Source organism: Sebastes fasciatus, chromosome 9 (assembly GCF_043250625.1).
Source record: "Sebastes fasciatus isolate fSebFas1 chromosome 9, fSebFas1.pri, whole genome shotgun sequence".
NCBI classification, from domain to species: domain Eukaryota; kingdom Metazoa; phylum Chordata; class Actinopteri; order Perciformes; family Sebastidae; genus Sebastes; species Sebastes fasciatus.
This window is the reverse complement of record NC_133803.1, coordinates 6448364-6473963: the sequence shown is the minus strand read 5'-3', so window position 1 is coordinate 6473963 and position 25600 is coordinate 6448364. Positions and strand designations below refer to the sequence as shown.

At 40.1% G+C, this 25600-nt stretch overlaps 1 protein-coding gene across 3 annotated transcripts in view; it reads left to right on the top strand.

Moving 5' to 3' along the window:
• The window catches only part of shtn1 (shootin 1), a 49362-nt gene extending 25461 nt beyond the window's left edge, over positions 1–23901 (top strand). The window contains exons 6-16 of one of the 3 annotated variants that reach the window (XM_074645641.1): positions 3077–3159; positions 6410–6491; positions 6675–6769; positions 6921–7067; positions 13862–14015; positions 14242–14368; positions 15654–15736; positions 18652–18755; positions 20992–21042; positions 21465–21581; positions 23591–23901. In XM_074645641.1, coding sequence (XP_074501742.1) covers positions 3077–3159; positions 6410–6491; positions 6675–6769; positions 6921–7067; positions 13862–14015; positions 14242–14368; positions 15654–15736; positions 18652–18755; positions 20992–21042; positions 21465–21581; positions 23591–23668 — 1121 coding nt within the window. In that variant the 3' untranslated portion in view covers positions 23669–23901. Of the gene's footprint in view, positions 1–3076; positions 3160–6409; positions 6492–6674; positions 6770–6920; positions 7068–13861; positions 14016–14241; positions 14369–15653; positions 15737–18651; positions 18756–20991; positions 21043–21464; positions 21625–23590 lie in introns of all 3 variants that reach the window. The other 2 variants (XM_074645642.1, XM_074645643.1) reach the window with 2 other exon arrangements.
• The last annotated feature ends 1699 nt before the right edge of the window (positions 23902–25600 follow it).

Here is a 25600-nt window from a genome sequence, read left to right as displayed (position 1 = left end):
CATGTTGATTGAAGTGCAATACTTCCACATCGTCTGTATTCATAATAAAAATAATAATAATTTCAATTAAAGTATATACTAAATGTACCAAAGTACAAATATTAAAAGAATATCTATATTTTAGGGGGCCAAAAAGTGTAAACTAGCCATTTGTAAACTGCTAAACTGCATATGCTTTAAGTAAGTAGCAACTAACTACAGAGTATGTTCAGTGAGCCTTTCACAGTCTAAAGTACAGTACTAGTCTACTACTTCCCTACCCATCCAGCTGTCTCTGGGAAATGTCATGGTCAACCAGTAATTATACGTCAGGTGTTAATGGATTCATACTCCATGATGCTTTTCCCATCATGTTGGCATTATAAGGGGGAGATAATCATTCCATTTGCAAATGATATACTCTGATGCAGAAGATGATTGAATACGGAAGGAAGTTGACTCGCTCAAAGATTGTGGGCTTATTATTGTTGAGCATTCATAATTGCATGTTAATGGACAGCTGGTCAAAGCACTTCCTGCCAGGGGAACACATACATGTAGGGTGATTTCACTCTATACGCTTTTACCACACGAAGGTTTCAACTGAATTTGATCAAAAAACATCTGTTGTCATTTCAGAGCTGAGCACATCACCGGTCCCGTCCAGCCTTTGCCAAAACTGTAAAAACATTTTTTTTTTTTAGCATTTCCATTTAATGTGACAATTTAATCCATCAGAATACTTGTCCTACTCAGCAAAGGACATTCCATCCTCTCCCCAAAAACAATTTGAGGTGTCAGCGACCTTTTTCTGCTTAAGTACCCTCATAAATGTCTCAGCCTGGTCCCGCTGTGAGCTGCTTTGTAGTAGTAGATTTAATCTCTGTGTAATTTCAAAGATTTCAGAACAAAAAGTCTAAAATTTCCTCTGCACAGATATTCCTACATCATTTTGAGGCAGTTAACACGTGAAGCAATAACAATGCTGCCGGTTCCATTGGGCACAAAAATCAGGCAAAATGACAGCTGGTAACCAGAGGGTTGTCAGAGTCCAGATCAGGTGAAAGCTCCTGCCATAGTGCCCTCGGGCTTCTCCAGTTTATGGTTGTGTGTTTGTGAACGGGGTTAGATGCAGAGGGTATTATTTATTCTATTTTATTCTATTCTAATTTATAAACGGGGGAAAATTCATCAGGGGTAAAAACAGAAAGGTGACAAAGATGCAAAACCATATATACTGTATATATCATTCTGATATATTCGGTTATATATTATACTATACCATCTGATACCAGACTGATATATTCTTCTTATATATGATACTATACAGTACTATATAATACCATATTGATATATTCTGTTATATATTATATTATAACATATAATACCATACTGATATATTCTTCTTATATATTATAATATAACATATGATACTATACTGATATATTCTGTTATATATTATACTATAACATTTAATACCATACTGATATATTCTGTTATATATTATAATATAACATATGATACTATACTGATATATTCTGTTACATATTATATTATAACATATAATACCATAATGATATATTCTGTTATATATCATACTATAACATTTAATACCATACTGATATATTCTGTTATATATTATACTATAACATTTAATACCATACTGATATATTCTGTTATATACTATACTATAACATTTAATACCATACTGATATATTCTGTTATATATTATACTATAACATTTAATACCATACTGATATATTCTGTTATATATTATACTATAACATTTAATACCATACTGATATATTCTGTTATATATTATACTATAACATTTAATACCATACTGATATATTCTGTTATATATTATACTATAACATTTAATACCATACTGATATATTGTTATATATTATACTATAACATTTAATACCATACTGATATATTCTGTTATATATTATACTATAACATTTAATACCATACTGATATATTCTGTTATATATTATATTATAACATATAATACCATACTGATATATTCTGTTATATATTATAACATATAATACCATACTGATATATTCTGTTATATATTATATTATAAAATATAATACATACTGATATATTCCGTTATATATTATAACATATAATACCATACTGATATATTCTGTTATATATTATATTATAACATATAATACCATAATGATATATTCTGTTATATATTATACTATAACATTTAATACCATACTGATATATTCTGTTATATATTATAATATAACATATGATACTATACTGATATATTCTGTTACATATTATATTATAACATATAATACCATAATGATATATTCTGTTATATATCATACTATAACATTTAATACCATACTGATATATTCTGTTATATATTATACTATAACATTTAATACCATACTGATATATTCTGTTATATATTATATTATAACATATAATACCATACTGATATATTCTGTTATATATTATAACATATAATACCACTGATATATTCTGTTATATATTATATTATAAAATATAATACATACTGATATATTCCGTTATATATTATAACATATAATACCATACTGATATATTCTGTTATATATTATATTATAACATATAATACCATAATGATATATTCTGTTATATATTATATTATAACATATAATACCATACTGATATATTCTGTTATATATTATACTATACCACTTTAGCATGTCATTTGTCTTCAAATGCTCTTGAATAGTTTCTATTTTTATTCTATTTTTATTTTAGTTTATGTACCATCTTTTATTTATTTCTGTTATGTTCTATACTTATCTGTATTTATTATGTCTTTGTGCTGCTGCAACAACCGGATTTACCCGCTGGGGATCAATAAAGGTGTATAACTTTTCAATTCAGGGCACTTAATCAAATTAAATTAATGATAAAAAAGATAAATAATCACAGTGAAACGCCAAAGAATGCTGTCAGAGTCCTCTACCAAGGGAACTACTGTAGAATGCAAATACACCCAATATGAGCAACTCAGGATCAACCATTGATGTGTATTAAGAAAGAACGCTGTTTAACACGGCTTTGATTTTCTTTGTTTCAGAGCTACAAAATAAGTTGGAGAAACATCAAGCAGTCCCTGATCTTGAGGCCGTGAGAGAACAACTGAGGGAAACCAGGGAAGAAGTAAGTTTAAGATGTTTTTTGTCTTTCTGGCACTTAGATTCCAAACACAATACAAGATTTTTGCTCATAATAAATTATATAAATGGCAAGGCTACCCAATTGTTGAAAACGTGTTACAAAGAGAAGGCCTCTCCTCTTCCTTTGTTGCTGTTTTTAGTCATGCACCTGTACCCAACTTAGCTTGGATATGCACACTATCCACCTTTTTTAATAAGCTAGCAGCAAAATTCAGATGATTGAAATGAATGCTGGTAAATGCAACATTTCTATCACTTGGGCATGATTTTAACCTTGCATCACTGTGACTCATCAGTAACAACATCAGAGGCACTACAATATCTCTGTGCGGGTGCATGTTTGTAGTGGCAAGGTGACATTTCTTTCTGAGATGCAGGGAGGTTTTTTGCATCAACAGTGAATTAATCACCCTTTTTGTGCTGTTTTCCTCACTTCCGCCGGCAGAATCTGGCACTGTTTATGTTAAATTTCTCACAGCAAAGGTAGTAATGGAGAAATTATTTGTTCTTAGGTATAGGGGAGTTAATTAACACGAAGCCCTGCAGCTATACCAGCTACTAAAAGGCCACAACATATAGTATGCTGAATGGCAATGGTTGCCAACTACCAAGAAAGGATGTGGGCCAGCTGAACCCCAGTGCACTCCTCTCCCACGCTGGCACTTCTTGCAGCGTAGACTTACTCAAGCTACGTGGTTGGCTGGCTGGTCTGGTGTCTATCTCTACTACACAGTATCATACTCTGTATTCTTTGTATGTTGCTGTATGATGAACAACAATGTTTTTGGCCCTCTTCTTGTTTGCACATTACACTTAGTAGTATTCACTCCCTCCCCATCCAAACTGTATGGAACGTGGTTAGCTCCCCTCACTCTCTGTGGTGTATGTTGTGATGTGTGATGTGAAATGGCTTTAAAAAAACAATACATTTTATAGGATACATTAACAATCCATAATGCCAGTCGCATTAGCAAGCCAACATTACACACACATACTGTATGCAGTGAAAATAGTCTGGCAGCATGCTTAAAGTTACTGTTGGTTACTTTCAAACCCCAAAACCGGGACCCTTAAGTGTACCGCACGTTTGTGCACTCACACGGTCATGCGCGCCCACGTGCACGCGCTAATATGCACGCACCAAAGGCGTTTTCATCAGGATGGCTAACTTGGCGCACCTGTGGCGCATTTGAGCACGGAGTGGGATCAGAAAGAAGGTATTATTATAGCGGGGTGGATTAGAGGCTGTGACAATCATGACTTCTCACATTCACTACTTTCACCCCCTTTAATCACAGGGCTGTCCACCTCATGACGCACTGACAGCTTGGGAGTCCTGTAGAGAGTTTTCCCTAGAGGAAACGTATTGCTGTCTGGGCCTATGGAAATTATTTTTCAACATTAGTTCTGATCCTGAACCATATCCGTCACATCACGTTGCTCACCACAGCCACAGGATATTTTATTTAAATTAATTATTCATTTATTAAAAAATTCATTTATTAAATGTATTTAATTGTGGCTTGACAGCACACAACATCACTCTATAGACTACAGCGATGCGCTGTGCTGGCTCTCTTATCTCATGCACACAAATGAATTAGTGAGTGGAACAAGATAAATGTCTATGTAAGTGTATTATTATTTTAATTGTAGTGAAAACCGGGGACATTTGAGTGTTTTACAGATATTTGTCGGGACTCGGGACACGTCAGCTTAAAACCAGGACAGTCCTGGAAAAACTGTGACGTCTGGTCACCGTACTGTTGGTCCACACTGCAGTACGCTACAAGCTAGCAGCCAAGCCCGCATCGTGAGCAGCCTAAAATAAAACTAACGGTGCTAATTTCTTGATTGATTTATTGAAATACAGTAGTACAAGTACAGAATGTAGTTACCGTGAAGCATCGCATTTATGTCGTCAGCTCGTTCATGTCGCTCCGCAAGACCCGGTGCAGAGTCCGGAGACCGGTGATACCTTCAAAGTATTGGAAGCTGTACGGCGCGTGCATGTTACCATATTTAGGACATTTTATATGAAACATGAAATGCGTTGAAATTTCATCTTGGTGTAGATCACATTTTGCCGACCAGTGCAATATGATGTCTCTTTTTCAACCGGAAAATAAATGTGTTTTGTGACACGTTGATGTTGTAACCACATTTAAACTGGTTGAAAAGAGGGCGAAAAGAGATCTTAGATGTTCAGACCGAATATCACCCAGTTTTCAACTAGGAATCAATGTTGAAATCCCGGTTGGTGCTCACCGTGACCAGTTAACAATGAGCTGAAATTAGCATACTAGTTGTAGCACTAACATTACCATATAAACAAGAATGAAAATAAACAGCAAAGATACTATTTTCTGACATAGTTAACAAATATTCTGCTCTTATATATAATATATGCCTAATAAACAAATATACAGACATTGCGTCTTGCAAAGCATGTGAAGAGGATGGAGAAAGATTACAACTCCAACGGTACGTGTCCACAGGCTCCGTGCTTTCCACGCTCCACATTCATTGTCTATGCAAGCAGCCGCGCAATGCATTCCCGTAGCGTGGCGTCGCGATTCGAGAGACTAGGCGTCACGACGCCCGCTCCTTATTTGCATGAAGTTGAGGTCCTGGCTACTTTATGCAAATCACGGGCGTCCGACGTGACTCGCCGCCTCTCGAAACTCCCGATAATCTTTTAAACTAAACGTTGTCGAGCCAAAATAAAGACAGATTCAGCAACTGCATGGATTATTTCTCGCCTCAAATGTTTTCAGAAACACATTTCAGTGAACTATTTACGTGAAATAAGAGAAGAAAGTTTCCAAACGAGCCTCCATACTGGTTCTGGTTTGAAAGCTGGGAGCAGCAGCCAAGGCGGGAAAGCGTTCGTCCAATCAGGAGCTGAGTGCCTTGTTTCTAGGGACAGCCCACCAAGCGTCCAATGTTGGGAAGCGTTGCGTCGCCTCGCGATAAAAAACGCCCCTGTGGACACGTACCACAACTCTTTGGGATGCACACATACAGCCATTCATCTCTCCCTGAATAACAACATCCTGTCTAGACAGGAAATGAGGTAAGTCTAACACTGCGGTATACAAACTGCCTGTAGGGGGCTCCAAAAACGTTCTGTCATCTGTCATGGTGTTAACAAAACCAGTGATTGCTATAAAAAAAGAACTTATAACACCCTCTGTTGCTTTTCTTTACTCTTTCCCTCTTTACGTTCGCAGCTGCTGAAAGAGAAACACGATAACACAGGTTTAATTGCTGAGACAGTGCGCCAAAAGAAGCTCCTGGGGAAATATAACAGAGGTTAGTAGGGGGTAGTCTTCATTTTTTTAAACACTATCACTGATAATCTTACATTAAAAACATTGATATTAATCATGGGCATGGTCTTATTTGCTAAATTTATTGTTTATAGATATAGTGTAGACTACATGTTGCTCTTTATGGTAAAGGCATGAATGACACAACGTGGAAATCTTTGTCCAGTGTCTCAGTTTGCTGTGGGGGAATATGAAGCCTTACAGGACACCTTTAACCTGGAGAGGGACCTGAGGACAGAGGCAGAGAGCTTTGCCAGAGCGGTGAGTATTTTTTTTTACAGTAGCCCTCTGTGTTCCTCTCTTATTCTACGTAGGAGGATTTTAATTATGCTGTTTTCTTCCTTGCAACAATGTGTCCTGACTATCTTCCATATGGGGGAATATCCATTTTCCTCGTGGTCCCTTTCTTCAGATGTTGGTCGAGCAAAAAAAGCTGAAGAGACAGAGTCAGATCCTGATGCAGAGCTCGTCGCCCAGTCAGGCTCTACAGGAAGCCCTCGGCCAGGTCACCAGACTGACCCAGGATCTGGAGACACAGAGGCTGGAGTACCAGAACCAGGTCTGTGTACACAACTCATGCACAAACTTAGACTAGTTTATGGATGTAGCATCACACATAGAGACGGGCTTCTTTGGTTCTTAGAAGAGTGAGGAAATAGTGAATACAACATCTGTGCAGATGCAAGCTCTTCAAGCCTCACAATGAGATCTCTCCTCATAAAAAAAACTCATAAGCACTTGTCATTTTTTTCTTGTTGGTTTGAATTACATTCTCAAAGTGCATTTCTCTTAAAAGAGAAAACACAAATTTGAGGCAGTGGCGCAGCCAAAACGATGTCTTGATGTCTCTGACTCTTTCACCAGTTACTGTAAAATGACCAACCAATCTTTTTGAAACAATCTCTGATACTGTTATTAAAGTTAACAACCAGCAGAAGTTATGGGGTGGTTGCTTATTACCAAAATGTGGGCCTATTATCTAAAACAAGGCTGTAATAGTCTTATGTGAAGAAATACAAGTAATGAATTTCCCTGATTAAAAGACACAATCAAATAACTTGAAATGGAAAAGCAGCTGGGAGCAGCATACTAAAATACTACTACTGACATTAATAGTAGTGTCTTTTAGTATGTGTAAAAACAGTCTCTCACTTTAAACTTGTCAAAAGTGCAGATCTGCACGAGAAAAAATAAGTCCGGAGAACACTTCCGGTATGTCGCAGAGCTGATTAGTCGCATCTTTTTTAGCTCTGCAACAGGTTTGAAATAAATTCTGAAATAAATTCACCTTTGAGCTCAAAATACCAGGACAAGCAGTTATTGTTTATTGGCTTCCAAAACCCACAATGCCGATGGAGAAGAGTCACCCCAAAAAGACTGATTTAAAAAGTGGAACTGTACAGTCTGAGAATGAAGGGCGCCGTGCCAGTTTCAAGTGCTTAATGCTCGTGGTGGAACAGATGCGACAAACATGAGCAGTGTCATCAGCTCTGAAGATATCGTCAAAGCCATCGAGGACATGAATGCAGAAATCTCTACCAAATTTTAAAGTGTACTGTCTGCAGTGAACAATGTTAAAAAAGAAGTCAAAGAATGTGTTGGGCAAATCTCTCAGGCCGAGGTATACGCATATCCGAAGACAACGTTGTCTGCTCTTGAAGAAAACGTTACATTGCTCACCGCTAAGGTAGTTGATTTTAAGGGGCCGCAGCAGGTGATCCGACTTGAGGCTGGTACATCTTCCACAAGGCGCTGAGGGAGGCGATGTTCGCTCGTTCCTTTGTTTCCTGAGGCTCTGGAGATGGAACCACACCCAATCTAGGAAAACCATACAGCATTTTATGAAAGATTTAAATTTAATAGAGATTTGGAGAGAAATTAAATCAGATGATGTAATTACGCTCTAAAATTGAAGATTACTATTACAATAGCCCTGTCATCTCTGACTATGTTCCAGCATCTCTTATAAACTGGAAAAACAAAGTTCGGAAACTTGTGTTTGGTCGATTATTTCTCTGTTGTTACAATGCTAATTGGCATTGTATTTTATATCGTTGGAAAGCCTGTTTATTTACCTTCGCAATGATGTCCAACTTGTAAGGATCATGCATTTATGGGATGAGCAGCACAGATGATTATGTGGGTAGCGCCCAAGAAAAATTTGCCAAAATGCTCCGTCAATGGTAAACAGTGTATTCTCCTGTTGGTATTGACTCTTGTTTTGAGTTGTTTGGTGGATTGGATGATTGAACTCTCTATCAGTAACAAGGAACAAACAAGAAATATTGGCAATTTTACACTTTATTCATTTAATACACCGTCAGGAGCCTCAGTAGCGGGTGGAAGATCCATACGCAGCCACAACAGCCTGGCACCTCCTCCTCATGCTGGTCACCAACCTGGTCACACGTTGCTATGGGATGGCGTTCCATTCCTCAACCAGGATTCGTTGCAGGTCAGCCAACGAGGTTGTGTTGGTCACTCTAACACGTACAGCACGCCCAAGCTGATCCTACAAGTGTTGAATTGGGTTGAGGTCTGGACTCTTGGCAGGCCGTTCCATTCTCTCTACTCCCACATTGTGGAGGTAGTCTGTGATAACCCTGGCTCTGTGGGGGCGAGCGTTGTCATCTTGGAGGATGAAGTTAGGTCCCAGATTGTGGAGATATGGGATCGCCACTGGCTGCAGAATCTCATCCCGATATCTCCCTGCACTGAGATGGCCTTCAATGATGACAAGCCTTGTTTTGCCAGTGAGGGAGATGCCGCCCCACACTGTGACACTTCCCCCACCAAAAGCTGTTACTCCATCGGTTCAACAATCAGCATAGCGTTCTCCACGTCGTCTCCATACTTTGACCCTGCCATCCAACTTTGGCAGACAGAACCTGGACTCATCACTGAACATGACATTCCCCCACATGTTCAGGTTCCATTGTCTGTGTTGTCGACACCAGCGCAAACGGGCCTGACGGTGAAGGGCAGTCATTGCAGGCTTCCTGGCAGCCTTATGAGAATACACTGTTTACCATTGGCAGAGCATTTTGGCAAATTTTTCTTGGGCGCTACCCACATAATCAGCTGTGCTGCTCATCCCACAAATGCATGATCCTTACAAGTTGGACATCATTGGGAAGGTAAATAAACAGGCTTTCCAACGATGTAAAATACAATGCCAATTAGCATTGTAACAACAGAGAAATAATCCACCAAACACAAGTTTCCGAACTTTGTTTTTCCAGTATATATTACTACATTACACTAAATTAGTAGGTGACCCACGTAGGTGGCACTTTCAACCTAAATGGCTGCAAGATAAAACATTTTTTTTAGTTCACATTGGACAGCAAAATGACTATTTGATACTTGAAGCCTTTAAAGCTATCATGAGGGGTCGAACTATAAATTTCACCAGCTCCAAGTAAACATAAAAAAATGGAATTGCTTGAAACTAAAATCAAAACCCCGGAGAGAGAAAATGTCCTCAGTAATTCCACAGGTGCACACAACGCGCTTACTTAGGGCTCAATACAACAAGATCGCTGTTGGTAGGGCCGCAGCAAGGTTATTGAAATTAATTCAATCATCGTGTGACCAGAGTGAAAGAAGCTGGGAAGCTGTTGGCCTTGCAAATCAAACAGCAGCATGCAGAGAGAGCAATTAATCCAATTCAAGATGCAGGGGGATACATGACGGTAGACTATCGGGAGATCAGCACTCCTTTTATGAGAATTTCTATTCATCAGAGTATCCTCCTGAAACAGATACCCGGGCTAGCTTTTTAGATAGCTTGGAGTTCCCAAGCAAGTGAACATTTTGATCTTTGAACTGTGTGTTGGAAGCAGAAAAAATGGGCAAGCGTAAGGATGTGAGCGACTTTGACAAGGGCCAAATTGTGTACTGCAGCTCTTGTGGGATGTTCCCGGTCTGCAGTGGTCAGGACCTACCAAAAGTGATCCAAGGAAGGAAAACCGGGCGAGCTGGCGACAGGGTCAGACCCGAGGCTCATTGATGCACGTGGGGAGCGAAGGCTGGCCCGTGTTGTCCGATCCAATAGAAGAGCTACTGGAGCTCAAACTGCTGAAAAAGTTCATGCTGGCTCTGATAGAAAGGTGTCAGAACACACAGTGCATCGCAGTTTGTTGCGTAACTGCGTATGGGGCTGCGTAGCCGCAGACCGGTCAGGGTGCCGAATGCTGACCCGTGTCCAAAAGCGCCTACAATGGGCACGTGAGCATCAGAACTGGACCACGGAGCAATGGAAGAAGGTGGCCTGGTCTGATGAATCACGTTTTCTTTTACATCATGTGGATGGCAACGAGTTGGAGGTGTTGACTCGGCCTCCAAATTCTCCAGATCTCAATCCGATGGATCATCTGTGGGATATGCTGGACAAACAAGTCCGTTCCATGGAGGCTCCACCTCGCAACTTACAGGACTTAAAGGATCTGCTACTGACGGCTTGGTGCCAGATACCACAGCGGACCTTCAGAGGTCTAGTGGAGTCCATGCCTCGATGGGTCAGGGCTGTTTTGGTGGCAAAAAGGGGACCTACTCAATATTAGACAGGTGGTCATAATGTTATGGCTGATCTATGTATGTTACTGTGTTACTGCAAGCAAGTGCTTCATAGCACTTTGCCTGGAAAAGCATACAATGGGAAAGATAAGATATACTGTATGGTTAAGGATGAACAAGACACACAAAAAGGTCTGGGGGTCATTTTGGGATTTTGTTGAGCAAAGTAATGTGGGTGAAATACTGGCTAATTAAGGGAACTCTGGGTAACTGGTTTACTATGCTCTGTATGCACTGTGGGCACTGTGTTTCATCTTAAACATGTCCCAAATATGTTCTATCCTGGTGGATCAGACCAATGTAAAAAGTAACTATGTTTGTTTTATGCTGTTGTGACTCTTTGTTTGAGAGGTTTCCTTTTTCTTCTTTCTTCTTTTATGTTTTATTTTGGGGTTTGTTTTGTTATGTGGTTGTTGTTTGTTGCAATACTTTTTTTCTGTAGATCTCTTGTTTTCAAAAAAAGAAAAATCTATAAACAAACACAGTTTGGATATTTTTGTTCTTAAATTAATCAATATAAAGGAGAAAATACACCAGGCAGTTTTAGTGAAAGCACGTTGAGACTCTGGATCACACAACGTCTTGATGATTTCTGATTCATTCAGCAGTTCAAAACATGTCTGACAACAGCGTAGAAAGAATAATCTTTTTCATCTTTTGAACTGGAAATAACACATTTGCAAAAACAAAAACAGAATAATAGAAGTTGGAAGCAGATAAAGTCTTACTGTGGTTGCCTGAAGATCTTAGTTAAAGAACCCATGATCTGATGTGTGACATGAAAACCTTCAGCACCAGATTATGGTGACAGTCAACCAAACTCGTTTGTGCACTTACTGTATTCATTCATGCTTAACTCATTAGAAACAGAAAAATAGGTCAAATAGAAGAATATTATTACATATATAACCCATTCCTGTGCTTAACGTTTGTAGTGCCTCTCATTCATATGCATCAAAATGACAATTGTTTCGTTGGTTAATTACATCGGGGTGAATTATCACAGGCCATGACAGTAAAACCTAGGGGCTGTGACCTGCCAGATTCATAATTAAAAGCAGCATCCTTGCCTCCAGCTTCCTCCCAGCTTCCTCCCAGCTTCCTCTGGCGCTGATGGAGAACAATTAGAGCTGAGTGGGATCACTGATCTCTCCTGGTGCCGGGGTGGAGGTGAGCCGTACCCTTCATTTGAGGAACAATTAAAACACTGGTTAAGGAACTGGGGTTGGGGAGCGGATGACTAAATGTCAACTGGCAGCTACCCAATGCTACTTATCAGAAAATCATCACCGCAGGTGCTGCAGCCTCCACAGCCGATACAAAGCTGCGGGCGGAAACCGCTTCTAGTGTTCAGGGTTACAGTGATCAACCGCTTATACTGTACGGATCAAAAAGCTTGGGACAGAATCATTCCTATACAAACGCTGTTTAAATAATTCACTTTTAGTAATCAAGTAGTCTGCTTACAGTGTTCATTTGGGGTATTTTCATACATGACAACATACGGAAAAACAATTTAAAACTACGTTAGACTAACGTTAGTTGAATTTGTGTTTTTGTGTTTTTTACTTTACTTCCTTGATACTCTGCCTTGCGGACCGAATACGTGAGGCTGATGCTGCGTACACATTGATATCATGACAGGAAAAAAAGAAGTAATTTTCTCTGAATTAAAATCAAATCGCACGGGGAAACAACCAACTCAACCTGGCTCTGCGTCACACATGCAGACCGGCGGCCATCTCCCTCCATGCCGCTACCGGGAGAGCAAGCGAGGAGCCCCGGCAAAGGGGCGCCGTTCAACTGCATGCACGCTCGCACTGCAGAGCCGTCCAAAAACGGCAATGCGTCGCCCTCGATGAGGGAGAAGGCAGAAGAATTCATTACTTTGTATTCATGTAATAAATGATGCACAATAATACAAATATGGTTATAATAATCATCTGCTTGTAATGATCAATGTGACCCAGACAGACGTGATCACTATAAGAGTATATATTAGGGCTGTAAAAGTTAACGCAATAATAACGCGTTAACGCACATTCAGTTTGAAAGCTAGAGTGAAGATACTGGCATCATATGAAACTACACAACCTGACGAATCTATTGGTACCAACCATGTCATACTAGCTTGTCGCGAAGGAGGCTAAATAAGGCTCCAAACTTACGTTAAATTTTGGCCAGGATAAACTGGCATGGCCATTTTCAATGGTGGTCCCTCGACCTCTGACCTCAAGATATGTGAATGAAAATGGGTTCTATGGGTACCCACAAGTCTCCCCTTTACAGACATGCCCACTTTATGATAATCACATGCAGTTTGGGGCAAGTCATAGTCAAGTCAGCACACTGACACACTGACAGCTGTTGTTAACTGTTGGGCTGCAGTTTGCCATGTTATGATTTGAGCATATTTTTTAATGCTAAATGCAGTACCTGTGAGGGTTTCTGGACAATATTTGTTATTGTTTTGTGATGTTAATTGATTTCCAATAATAAATATATACATTTATATAAAACAGCATATTTGCCCACTCCCATGTTGATAAGAAATACTTGACACTACTGATGATTCATACTAAATACTTGACAAATCTCCCCTTAAGGTAAATTTTGAACAGATTAAAAAATGTGCATGATTGTCCATGTTTATTCAACATAATAGACTGTCAGTAGCTCCTTATAGGTTAACGTTGAAGTATAAGCTAGTTCAGTATCAAAAGCGTTTACAGGCCCTTTGTGGTAAACTATGTGTTGTGGTTCATACCTCGTCAGATAAAGCAGATGGAGGACAGACTGATGAGCTGTGAGGCTCAGAGGGAGCTGACAGCATTGAGGCATGAACTGGAGCTCCTGGAGGAGGAGAAGAGGGAGTACAGTGACAAATGCTCCAGGGCTGAAACGGAGGTCAAGGATCTGCGGTTCACAGGTGAAGACATATAATGACAGGAATACACTGTGAGGCATCATGTTGTCCGCTATACGATGCAGAATAGAACACTATAGAGGGACCGCTGTGTGTAGGCTCCTACAATGCCAACAGAGCCCATTTCATTTAAAGTATGACCATGGAAGACAATTGTCCTTCAGAGTTTCTGTTCTCGGTGCTGTTTTCTGTGTGTCTACTGTAACTGGATGTGTGTTTTACTGGCCAGTTGAGGAGCTCCAGAAGAAATTGCAGGCAGCTACCAACCCACACCCAGCTCCAGCACCTCCACCGCCACCTCCACCTCCCCCGCTACCTCCACCTCCTCCCCCAGCTACGGCCTCCAACCCGCTCAGGTTTGACCACACACAATATAAGCTCTGTACGTCACCAGTCAGGGAAAGCATTTTTACTTTGATGCACCTTTCGTATGATGAAATGTCTATGATAAAGTAAATGTGTGAAAACCAGTAACTCTCCGACTCATTCACTGCTCCCTTTATGACAGACACTCAATAGTTTGCGCTGTAGTGAGTAGGAAATAAGACTTTAAACACTTAAATATACTGTAGGCTTCTTGTTTTTGTAGCATCTCTGATCTTTATTGGAAAATTCATTTTATTAATTTTTTTTTCAAACATAGCATAACAAACGTAATAAAACAGAACACCGGTGCCATAATACAAAAAATGATATCTGACATTTAACATTTAATATGTACATACATATATATACACATACACGTCGCTTCTCACTCCCACACAGAAACAGGTCCAGCCTTCCTCCCACCCCAAGAGGTAAAGTTACAGATAAAGTTAAGTTACAGAAAAAAAAAAAGTAAAATAATTTTATAACTAATTTAATTAATTAGTTAAAATTAAAGGTAATAAGTTCTACAATAATATAATTAACGGTAGTAAGACAGAAACCTTAAACAAAATAATAAATTACATAATTACTTAATTGTAAAAGAAAAAAAACAAAAAAACAGCACATAGAAATAATAATTAGTAATTAAATAAATACCATAGAAAGGTTAGGTTAAGTAGATTCTTTGTAAGAAATCCATGGATCCCATATCCTCCCTATTTCCAAGGGAGCACATGAATTTACCTTATTAATCCACTAAGTAATATTAGGGGGATCCTCATGATTCCACTTAGATGTGATACATCTATTGGTAGCTGTGATTGCCAGGTTAACAAAACCCCTTGTCCTCATCTCTGATCTTAAACAATATTTGGATGCTGAGGGACAGAATCTAGATGAAAATCTCTTTAGAATTGGAATATTTTTGGTAAGCAACAAAAACAGCCGTCTGACACCGCTGGACGACTATGAAGCCTCACACTGCCCTGTGGCATCCTTTCTGGCACTGTTGAAATGACACTGAGAGTAGTCACTGTCTGTCTGGCTAATTATTACTGTATCTTTTTTTGCTGTTATAATGTAAGAGTGAGACTTTCTGGTGTGAATGCAAAAACAAAAGCTGCTGTATGATTATGATTGAAACCTTAATTGGTTCCTGAAAGATTTACAAGAAACATCGGTTGATTACAGTGACCAAATCAATACCAGTAACTAAGAAAGCAGCCGCCTAAATAACAACCAGGTGATCTTCATTTGTGCCTCCCCCTGTAGTTCGCTGTTATCATTGATCCGAAAAAGAAGAGACATCAATACTGACATCCCACTGGTGGTCCAGGACTCAGCCAAGACACCAGGTACACATCACACATCCAAAAATGTGCTGTATATGATGCCGGTCTTTGTTTGTTGTGCTTAAGTATAATGCACCTGCATTAATACGGTATACACGCAGTTAAGGCTTCAGCACAAGCAGTTTCAGAGTTGTGTTGTACTAGTTACAGTCACTATTTCTACAACGGCACTAAACACAAAGAAGCTCCTGAAAAACCAAATAAACAACAATCAATGCTTTTCAACCTGTTCGGCAAATACTCACGTTTTGAAGCAAGAAATGGAAGAAAACATGAGGTCAAAGGAGAAAGAAGAAAAAGGTTTGGTGTGATACTCTGAGAGCTAGACAGGGAAACACACATGTCCCTTTCTTCTTTCTCAGGGAAGCAAAATAAAAGTGGCCCCCAGCGTTTCAGAGCAGGGAACACTGCATATTTTTTCATGATTTTGAAACCTTATAATAACATAAGGTTATGTTTTCACCAGCGTTGGTTTGTCTGTCCGTCCTTCTGCTAGCAAGATTACTCCAAAAGTTTGCGATGGATTTGAATGACATTTTTGGAGGGCTTGGGTGTGGCACAATGAACAATCCATTAGATTTTGGTGGCGATCCGGATCATGATCCAGATTCAGGAATTTGTTTTAAGGATTCCGATCAGCCAGAGCATTAAGACCACAGGGTATAACACATGCGCAATGTAACTGATGACGCGTTGACGCGTGACCAAGCCTCCTTCTGAGAGCAGAGAGATACATGTGTGGATGTGTGTGCGGGAGCTGCTGGCCGTCCGCGGAGAGAAAGAGAAAAAGCGTTAGATGACGGGATGAGAGACGACGTAGTGTAACGTTAAACAGACATAACAAGGCTGCTGAACGAGAGAGGCATCCGCCGATACGTTACACGGAAATAACACGGTTAATAACAAGCCCACCACCTCACGGTACCGCCAGCTGTGAGCTGTGATCTGTTTTTAAAGGCAGGCACCTTGGCGGAGGTTCGCGCTCTCCGAGTGCCATTCTAGTTCTTATATACATTTTGTGTATGTTTGTTATGTGATGCTGTTTTGTCTGGATGTGTTTTTGTATTTGTGTCTATAGGACCCCCTCGAAAATGAGATGCTACAGCTCAAGGGTCTATCCTTTCAATGAATTCAAATGTACATGGCAATTTCTTAATCATTAAAATTTTTGCTGAGTGGTTAATAACACATTTTCTGCAGCGTGACAAACACAAACACATATTTATGTTTGCTTTACCAGGACTTTAAACGTTTTTTTTATCTGCAACCAAGACACAGGCCAAAGTAGAGTTTGCTCGAGTCATAAGTGTGGTGTGATGTTGTATATTATGTTATATATACTGTATATATATATATACCTGACCAGTTAAGAAAAGACACGAGTAGTTTACATCCCTGATAACAAATTCCTAACATATAATAAATGTGCAGCTTTTAGTATTCCACCACCATACAGTACATAATAATCATATACTACATGTATAGAAAAGTGGTGCATGAGTGGGGGGTACTTGGGAGGATTTTAGATTGATTATTGTTCAAAATAAATGACTTGCTTTTTATGCAAATATTAATTTTGTTCCAATAAACAATCTTTTTATTCCAAGTGATGTCAGTGAGGGAAATTCTCTTTTAATGTCCATATTCTGTAACTCATACTCTCAGGATTCAAACATCCTGTGTATCTTTTCTTTCTCTATGCGATCTATGTTCATTTTGTATTTTATTCTCCTCAGGGCTGCTATTTGTCATGCACGTCAATGTGGGACAACCGGTCTTGAATCCTATTTATGCCTTTCAGATTTTATCCTTTTCGCGCTTTCCCTTTGCAAATAGAAGTCACTTTTGTGTTGAAGGACAAATGTTGAAGCAAGTGGTGCATGAGAAATACAAAGTAAAATATCCTTCATTGGCCTATTAGGTCAACATGATAAATTCTTCAATTTGCGCAAACAAAAGGGAAGCCTTGACTTGTTGGAGCAGGTAGGATGTCCATGTTGACTGAACAGGCTATACTGTGTCCTCATTTCTTTAAATGAATATATGAGGCCTGAATTGGGCGCTGCGCGCAGGGTATTTGTTGGAATTACATACAGGACTGAATAGGTGCCACCCAAGGATCTTCTACTCTGACACCTGAATAATAGTCTCTTTCTGAGCACTTTGGAGAGAAAATATTTCACTATTACTTTAACACAAAATAGTTTTTGTGTGACATTTTAAAGACATCTTACTGACAATCGTTCCATTGTGTGTGCCATTGAATGTTCTACGTTAGAAAATTAAATATTCACATTCTTTGCCAATGGGCTGCATTATTGTGAAATTACATTTTTTGTTCCCGTCTTTTGTGAACTTGAGAAAACCCTCTTATCCTCACAGAACTTTCGGATGAAAAATTGATGAATAGCGTTTGTGTTTTACACAGTGAGTGGAAATTAATTCCATAATAATTTCTGGTAACCTCATGCACGACAAAAGGCTCTAAACTCTACAGGTGTTCTTTGAATACTACAAAATTAGCAGCCACGGCAATGATTATTAATTGTTCCCATAACTACAGCCAAATCCACCCTTAAACCGGATTCATAGTCATACAGTTCAGTCAATATTTATGCTTAATTAAGAGGGAAAAACTGGAGAACAAAAAAACTTCATTGATTGGTCCTGGGGGTTTGTGTCATTTTCAAGTTTTTTACATCCAAATGAGCTTTATTTCAAGTGCAGCGCTAATGATGCCCGTGAATTACACAGTGCCTCATACCTCTCAAAGTCATTTAAGCTCACTTTAATTTTTGGCACTGTTTCCCACTGAGCAGGGTCCTGTTTAGTATCAGTGAAGCCGCTAAATACGGCACGTCTGTTAAAAAAGAAGATAAATCTTTGTCCCTCTTGCTTGTGTGTCTGTCACTCCCCAGAGGTGGATATCAGGCATCAGGCAGTGGAGGAAATGATGCATCGGATCAAGAAAGGCGTTCAACTTCGACCTGTTGGCCAGTCACCTAATAGAACCAGGAGACAGGTACCTTCAATAATCATCTTAAATGGTGTATTACCCTGACATTATCGTCTGTGTTTTTAAAGCCAGTTCACGGAAGCTTTTAACCTCTAGTTTGGGGCCGGTAAACTGTCGGTAATGGCCGATAACGCTGCAGCGCCGTGTGTTTGCTCTGGCACACACCTCCGTGCGCTGGGTGTGGTGACCTTGATGTGGGTGTGTTATGAATGATCCACTTACTCTAAAAGATACAACTAATATGTCATTTTCTTTGAATTTGTTTGAACGCAAGCCACGTAGAATAGTCCTAAACTACGTTCATTTGTGGTGCCTCACTTGAGTGACAAGCTGATGTTACTGGAAGGCTAATCCATCCATCCATCAATCCATCAATCCATCCATCCATTTTCTGCCTATCCGGGGACGGGTTGCGATGGCATTTCAGACGTCCCTCTTCCCAGCAACATTTTCCAGCTCCTCCTGGAGGATTACGAGCCGTTCCCAGACTAGCTGAGATATATAATCTCTCCGGCGTGTTTCTTCCTTACAATACATGCAGAACCCCACAATATATAAGGCAGCGCACCTACACCGTCACCTACACCCTCTTCAGCGAGCGGCGCAAGAGCGACAGGGCCCCCTCAGTAGAGGGCTCTGTCTGTGCTTATAGAACTAGGGTTACAATATTGTAATATGTGTTCTAACTCACACAGGCTCCGCCCTCTACTGGACTCTATGGGTACAGTGGGTGGAGCCCGATGTACGTACACCCTGCCGCGACACAACATTGACCCAACCACACTGATCCTGACCGGCTAGAGGTTAGTCGCCACAGCTCACCTACTTCTTTATAACCTCAACAGCAAAGAAGTAGGGGGCCCCCGCCAACCCAGGTAGTATGCGACTGCACTTGGTAAAGCCATGGCCTAACCCTGCAGGGATCAAAAAGACAAGCAGTAGACACCCTGCATACCACATTACCCGGGTCATCAAGGAGCAAAGGAACATGTAGGTGCCCAGAGGGGGGTCAGGTCAGGTGCAACACAACTGACACACACCTCCCCTTTTTTCACCAGTCCTGTGTTGTTCCAGCAAGTACAGACCCTGAACAGGAGTCCGACATGTCCAAAAGATAGAACTGTAAGAACAGACAGGGCGTCCCCCACGACACCACCGCATATGTCCTCGCCACTCACTCCTCTAAAACAAGGCCGCGGACGCTGCCACGCTGCATGGAGAGTGTGCGTGAACCACAGTGGGAGGGTCTCCTCCCGCTTGGGAGATGTACTCACAAAGACATCCCGCCAGGCGTTTCTTGGATAGGGCTAAACCGGCCACACCATCCCTGAAGCACACAAACAGCAGTGCGCACCAGTGGGGCCGTGCGTTAAACATAACATGCCAACACACAAACTGGTCAAAGTAGGTATAACTGTGCCTCCCTGTCCCCCCGCAAAAAGCATCCAGCTGTATAACTCTCGACCTGAAAGAACTCCTTAAGTTCTTGGGAACAGTTAATTGGCGCTCGAGTGCGAGCCAACACCGTTTTGCCTCCGATCTGGGGCTTTCGTCGGGAGCGCAAAAAAACGATGAGCAGAAAATCAGGGCTGAAGTCGAGTAGTATGAACTTAAGCATTACATTCATGCTTGTTTGGACTAAACAGAAGAAGACTTTGTCAGTAAGACAGACACCTGCAGAAAGTTAGTCGAAAAGCACAGTACAAACTGAAGAGACATCTCAAAATATGAAACTGGAGTCATTAAAGGAAGTGCATAGATGTGATTTTGTGCTGTGAATGTGACAGAAAATGTGTTGTCATCTTCATCGAAATCACCAAACCGAAACCACATTGTTCATTGTTGAGTTTATATTGTTCGGTGCTCTTAAATCCATCAGTGTGTGGGATTATCTAAGAACAGCTTGTTTTGATAAAACATGACATATGGCCAAGACATCTTTTAGTCTGCATGTTCCTCCGCCACAACAACTCTGCCAAATTAGATAGCATTAGGACCTGCTCTACGAGGTAATTATAAATAATGAGGATGGGAAAATTGACGTGACTCAAAATGATTGTGTGTTTACACATTTACTTCTTGTAGAAAGCATACGTCCTTGTGCTTGCCTACAGTGTCTCGTCTCTGTGGTAAGAGGTGCAGTTTAGCCTCTAAGTGCTGAATGAGGAAAAATAAGTATAATGTGTCAGACTGCTGTTTATTTACCAAACCCATCTTTTTCCTCCTATTTTCCTTTTATCAGATGGAGAGACTGCCCTCTAATTCTGCCATTCAGGAACTTAAAGGAATCATGGTAATGGGACTTTAAAACAATCCAATGTCCTCACAAGCCGTATTTTACTGGTTGAACTTTCACTGTGTTTACGCAGGAGGACAGGCTTTGTTTTCGTCAGCGTACACGGATGTGTTCACACCAGAATGTAATGTTACAATATAATCAAATTCAACAAAGGTTGGAAAAGTATACTCAGATATTTTACCGAAGAGAAAGTGCTTCTGCAACATTTAAAGAGACACAGTCAATATTTACATACTACACATACATTATGAAGAATTAAATGACCTTTACTGTGGCACTGTTGACGATACATCCACTGAAGTCAGTACCAGTTAAAACTCCTGGAGTTTCTTCGAGATCTACTCATTTTGAGCTGTAATAGTTACTTTATAGCTCTGTTGTTACTGATCAGACTGTCTGTATGTGTTTTTATTAAGGAGAATTTCAGTAGAACTCCCCCCCAACCAAAGGCAGTGTCCCCAACAACAAACCGCGATGAGGAGCTGCAGAAGATCCTGCTGAGACGGCGGGACGCAGTGGAGTCCCAACACGATGCCAGTAAGTTTCATCTCCTTCACTTTAGAAGGCACATACCAGGTCTCTCTTAATCCTGATGAATCAATAGTTTCTGGTCTTATGTGTTGATTTCATCACAGCTTACTGCATCCAGATCACAGTACTCCCTCATTAGCCCAAAGAAAGATACTATAACATAATAAGAACTGATCTTTTGAGTTCCACAAACTTTAAAACATCAGTTAGAATTTGTATCATAGTTTCTCTCAAATATTTGGCCTTTGTTGAAAAATGATGTGACGCGATTTTGTGGAGTTTTGTGTGACTAGCAGCTGGCATTAGCAACAAATCTAAAAAACCCTGTATCTTTTTTTCAAACAGACCACACCTGTGTCCTAAGTGACTAAGTCAAATCAAATCATTTTTATGTGTCACATACAATCATACACAGTACAACGTGTGGTGAAATTTTTGTGCCAAAGCAACTAACAAATAGAATAAATAGAATCGGATAAATACCTTAAAATAAGTAAAATGTTTTACAAAAAAGCAAACAAATAATATATCAGTACATTTCAGAAAAAAATGGAACAGTAAACAACGAATCAGTATGACCCACGAAACGTGGGTTTCAGAAGAATTGAAACAATATAATTGGTGGATACAGTATAGCAGTGGTTCTCAAACTATGGTACACGTACCACTGGCGGTATGCATGCTCTCTTTAGTGGTACACGGAGGAATCTCTGACTATCGATTATTGATGCTTTCCCACAGTTACGCATGCACAATGACGCATACGCACGCTGTATCATGTTTCAGTTTATTTTGGACCGGAGCCACGGTGGAGAGAAAAAAAAGTGCTTAACAACGTGGCGCTACTAAACCTGAGGGGTTGCACCCTATTTTTCCCTGATAATGCGACACTGTGAACAACAAATCTGTGTTGTAATCAACAGGAGGAGAGTTAGTAACGTTAGCTGTTAGCAGCCGGTGGACAGCGCAGTCCTGACCGGCTAAATACTGGAGATACGAACGTCAATGGAGGTACCATTGAGTTATTGTTATGAGGCGTTCAAAGTCGGCTCAGGAAAAAGGTCTATTGGGTGAAGGTAAATTACAACGTTATCATGATGTGCTCAAATGTAATCTCCTAAAATGTAGTTTTTGGCGAGAAACTTGAATAAATCCAGTTGTTTGAAGGGGATGTTTTCACAGAATTATGACCTGTTTAACCTAACACTAGCTCTAAGCAGCTTGCCAAGATTTTTTTTTTTTTAAATCAAAGCAAATATTAAATAATCATTTGAATTGTGTTTTTTTATGCAAACAAAAACTATAGATGACAATAACAAAGTACAGTACAGTACTGTGTACAGTAGAGTACCCTCCCTGCCCCGAAAAAATAGAGCTTTTTGGACCTGCAGTGCATGTTTTTATATGTTGGCATGGCAGGGGATTCTCTGTTTTGTTAAGTTTTGTTTAAGGAAACATTACTACCCAAAATAGTCAGTCCTGTACGGTTCAAAAACTCCTGCATATAATGTAATTTTCTTAATAATAATTTGCTGTTTGAAGGGATTTTCAGAATAATAAATGCTGAAAAATAAGTGCACAGTATGTTATCTATAAATTAATCTAGTGTAAAATAGAGTCTGACAGAATTTGTTTGGCACACGGCAACAATCTGGGTTTCTCATGTGGCCCCCCAGGAAAAATAATTGCCCACCCCTGGTCATTATGGTGATACTTGTGGAGTCAAATATGTCCTGAGGTGGTACGTGGTGTAAAAAGTTTGAGAACCACTGCAGTATAGAATCTGCAATGTATGGCAGGTGGATGAATTATATTTATGAGTTATGAATGATATAGTGAGTTTTAGATGGTGAAAGTCACTGGTTCAGGACCAGTGTCATCATTTTAAAGAAATTATGGAAGAGAAGTTGATCTTGAACACAGGGTGTGTGATTCTGTTTTATGTCAGCATATCGTCATTCTCACCTGCTGTTATCTAATTGTTTCAGTGAGTGTTTGTGTCTTTGTGCAGGTCTCCATCCCATCCTCTCCCCCGCTGTGTGAAGGGTGCTACCAGGCTGAGGTCGGCCCTGACACGAGCAATATATAGACAGGATGTGGGTGACGGAAGATTACACGACACACAATCAATGTCTGGCACTTCAGTTTACTGCGTGTATACACAATGCATTTAAAAATAATCGTTTCAGACTGTATTATGAGGAGTCAGTAATGCAGTCAGATGGGTCCTAAGTAGATTTCCACATCAGAAAAAAAGGAAAAATCTGAGCAGTCATCCTGGTTGTGAATAAAGACAGAGGTTACGTAACACCTGAACTAAGAGCACAAGTGTGTCAGTGATTTACATTGAGGCCATTTCATTTCAGTGGAATGAAAGACGTGTATCCCACACCACCTGTTCAGGGTTCATTCAGCTCTTTTTCTAATAATGCACTGCGAGGAACAGTGGAGAGGGTTTTGCAGCCTTGAGCTTTTGCCAAAGCAAAGTGTGTCTCTGAATTGTTCCTGTCTAGACCTGTGTTAACCTTGTGTCTCCCAGTGAGCAATTACAGGCCACTGTGGCAGACTTTGTTTCCACTGTTCCCTCACTCGCTCACACTATACACCCCCCCCCCCCCCCCCAGCCTTCTTAGGCTACCATTTTCTGTAGGGCACTGTCTCCTTTGAGCTGCAACCACCCTGCAGTTTGAACTACCTGTTCTGTCCACATAGACTGGTGTAGGTAGGTGGTGTTGGTACAGTTAACGATGAGGAGGCCATTTGGAATATAGATTCATTCGTTTCGAGGATTTCAGAATTTCCAGACACCAAATCACCTCACAGCGCTTTCTAACAATGAGGACAGACTTTCCACTTCTGGAAAGTTATCACGGCAGCAATTTTGTCCTCCATCGCAACGATCGGCAGGTAAACTGTAGACTGGAGTCATCTTTGAGGAATGTGTACTCGCATTTATTTGATTGGCCGACACAGTGTGTTAAGGAGAGTATTTCTGGCCCAACTATACCTACTTCCAAGGTGCTCAAAGAGGGGGAAAGTATAAAGTATATGACGACAATGGCGTAGAAACACTGATGGGTCTTTGTGGTAATCACAGACAGGTGCTCTTTGGATCATTCAGGTGTATTGGGCTCATTCAGTCTTGTGAAGGGCTCATTGCATGGGTGGAATATGGTCTCAAAAAAGTACAAAATGCAAAAATAATCCAAGGCACACTGTAGTGTTTGAACAGAATTAAAATGCCTTTATTTTACATGGCAATACTTTTTTAAAATGACCAACATGTTGGTTGAATATGAGACCATATTCCACAAATGCAATGAGCCCTTCATAAGACTGAATGAGTATAAAGTATATGTTCTTTATACAACAAGTGTTGCTGGAGCTTTGACATCCTCCAACCCAATGTTTTGCCTACCCCCCTTTTCCACCAAATTAGCTCTGGTTCTTGAACCGGTTCTGTGCAGGATTCTTGGAACCTTGGTGCTATCTAGCAAACCAGCCTTTCCAATGAGACCAACTGTGTTCATGTGTGATGATGTTAGTCCCCATTGTAGCCATTTCATTGTAGTGAGACCATTTTTGGAAACTTGACCTCACTGTATAAAATGACCTGTGTTGACCTCTAGGATAATCAGAGCCTCATGAAACTTTACAGCCACAAACTAGAGACCTAGAGCGTTCAGAGGATGGATGGCTTTCCTAGCTATATTGACAATAAGGGGGTTTCTGAGCAGTTTACACAACAGAAGTGCTCGCCATTCAATCTCCGAAAAATGCAATTCTTGCAGAAATCTCCAAATGTCAAAACATTTTTGATCCCGAATCAAAGCATGGATTTTTCTATGGTGTTCCTCATGGTCTTGGTGTCTTAATGTGGTATTCTGGAGGGATTATTGATAATTTTTATCAATTCTCGAATGGTAAAAAATGGTTAAATTTATCACAAAATCTGTGTAACAAATGGTATCAACCCAGAAATTGCTGCAACAACTTATGAGAGAGATAATAGAGCATGGGG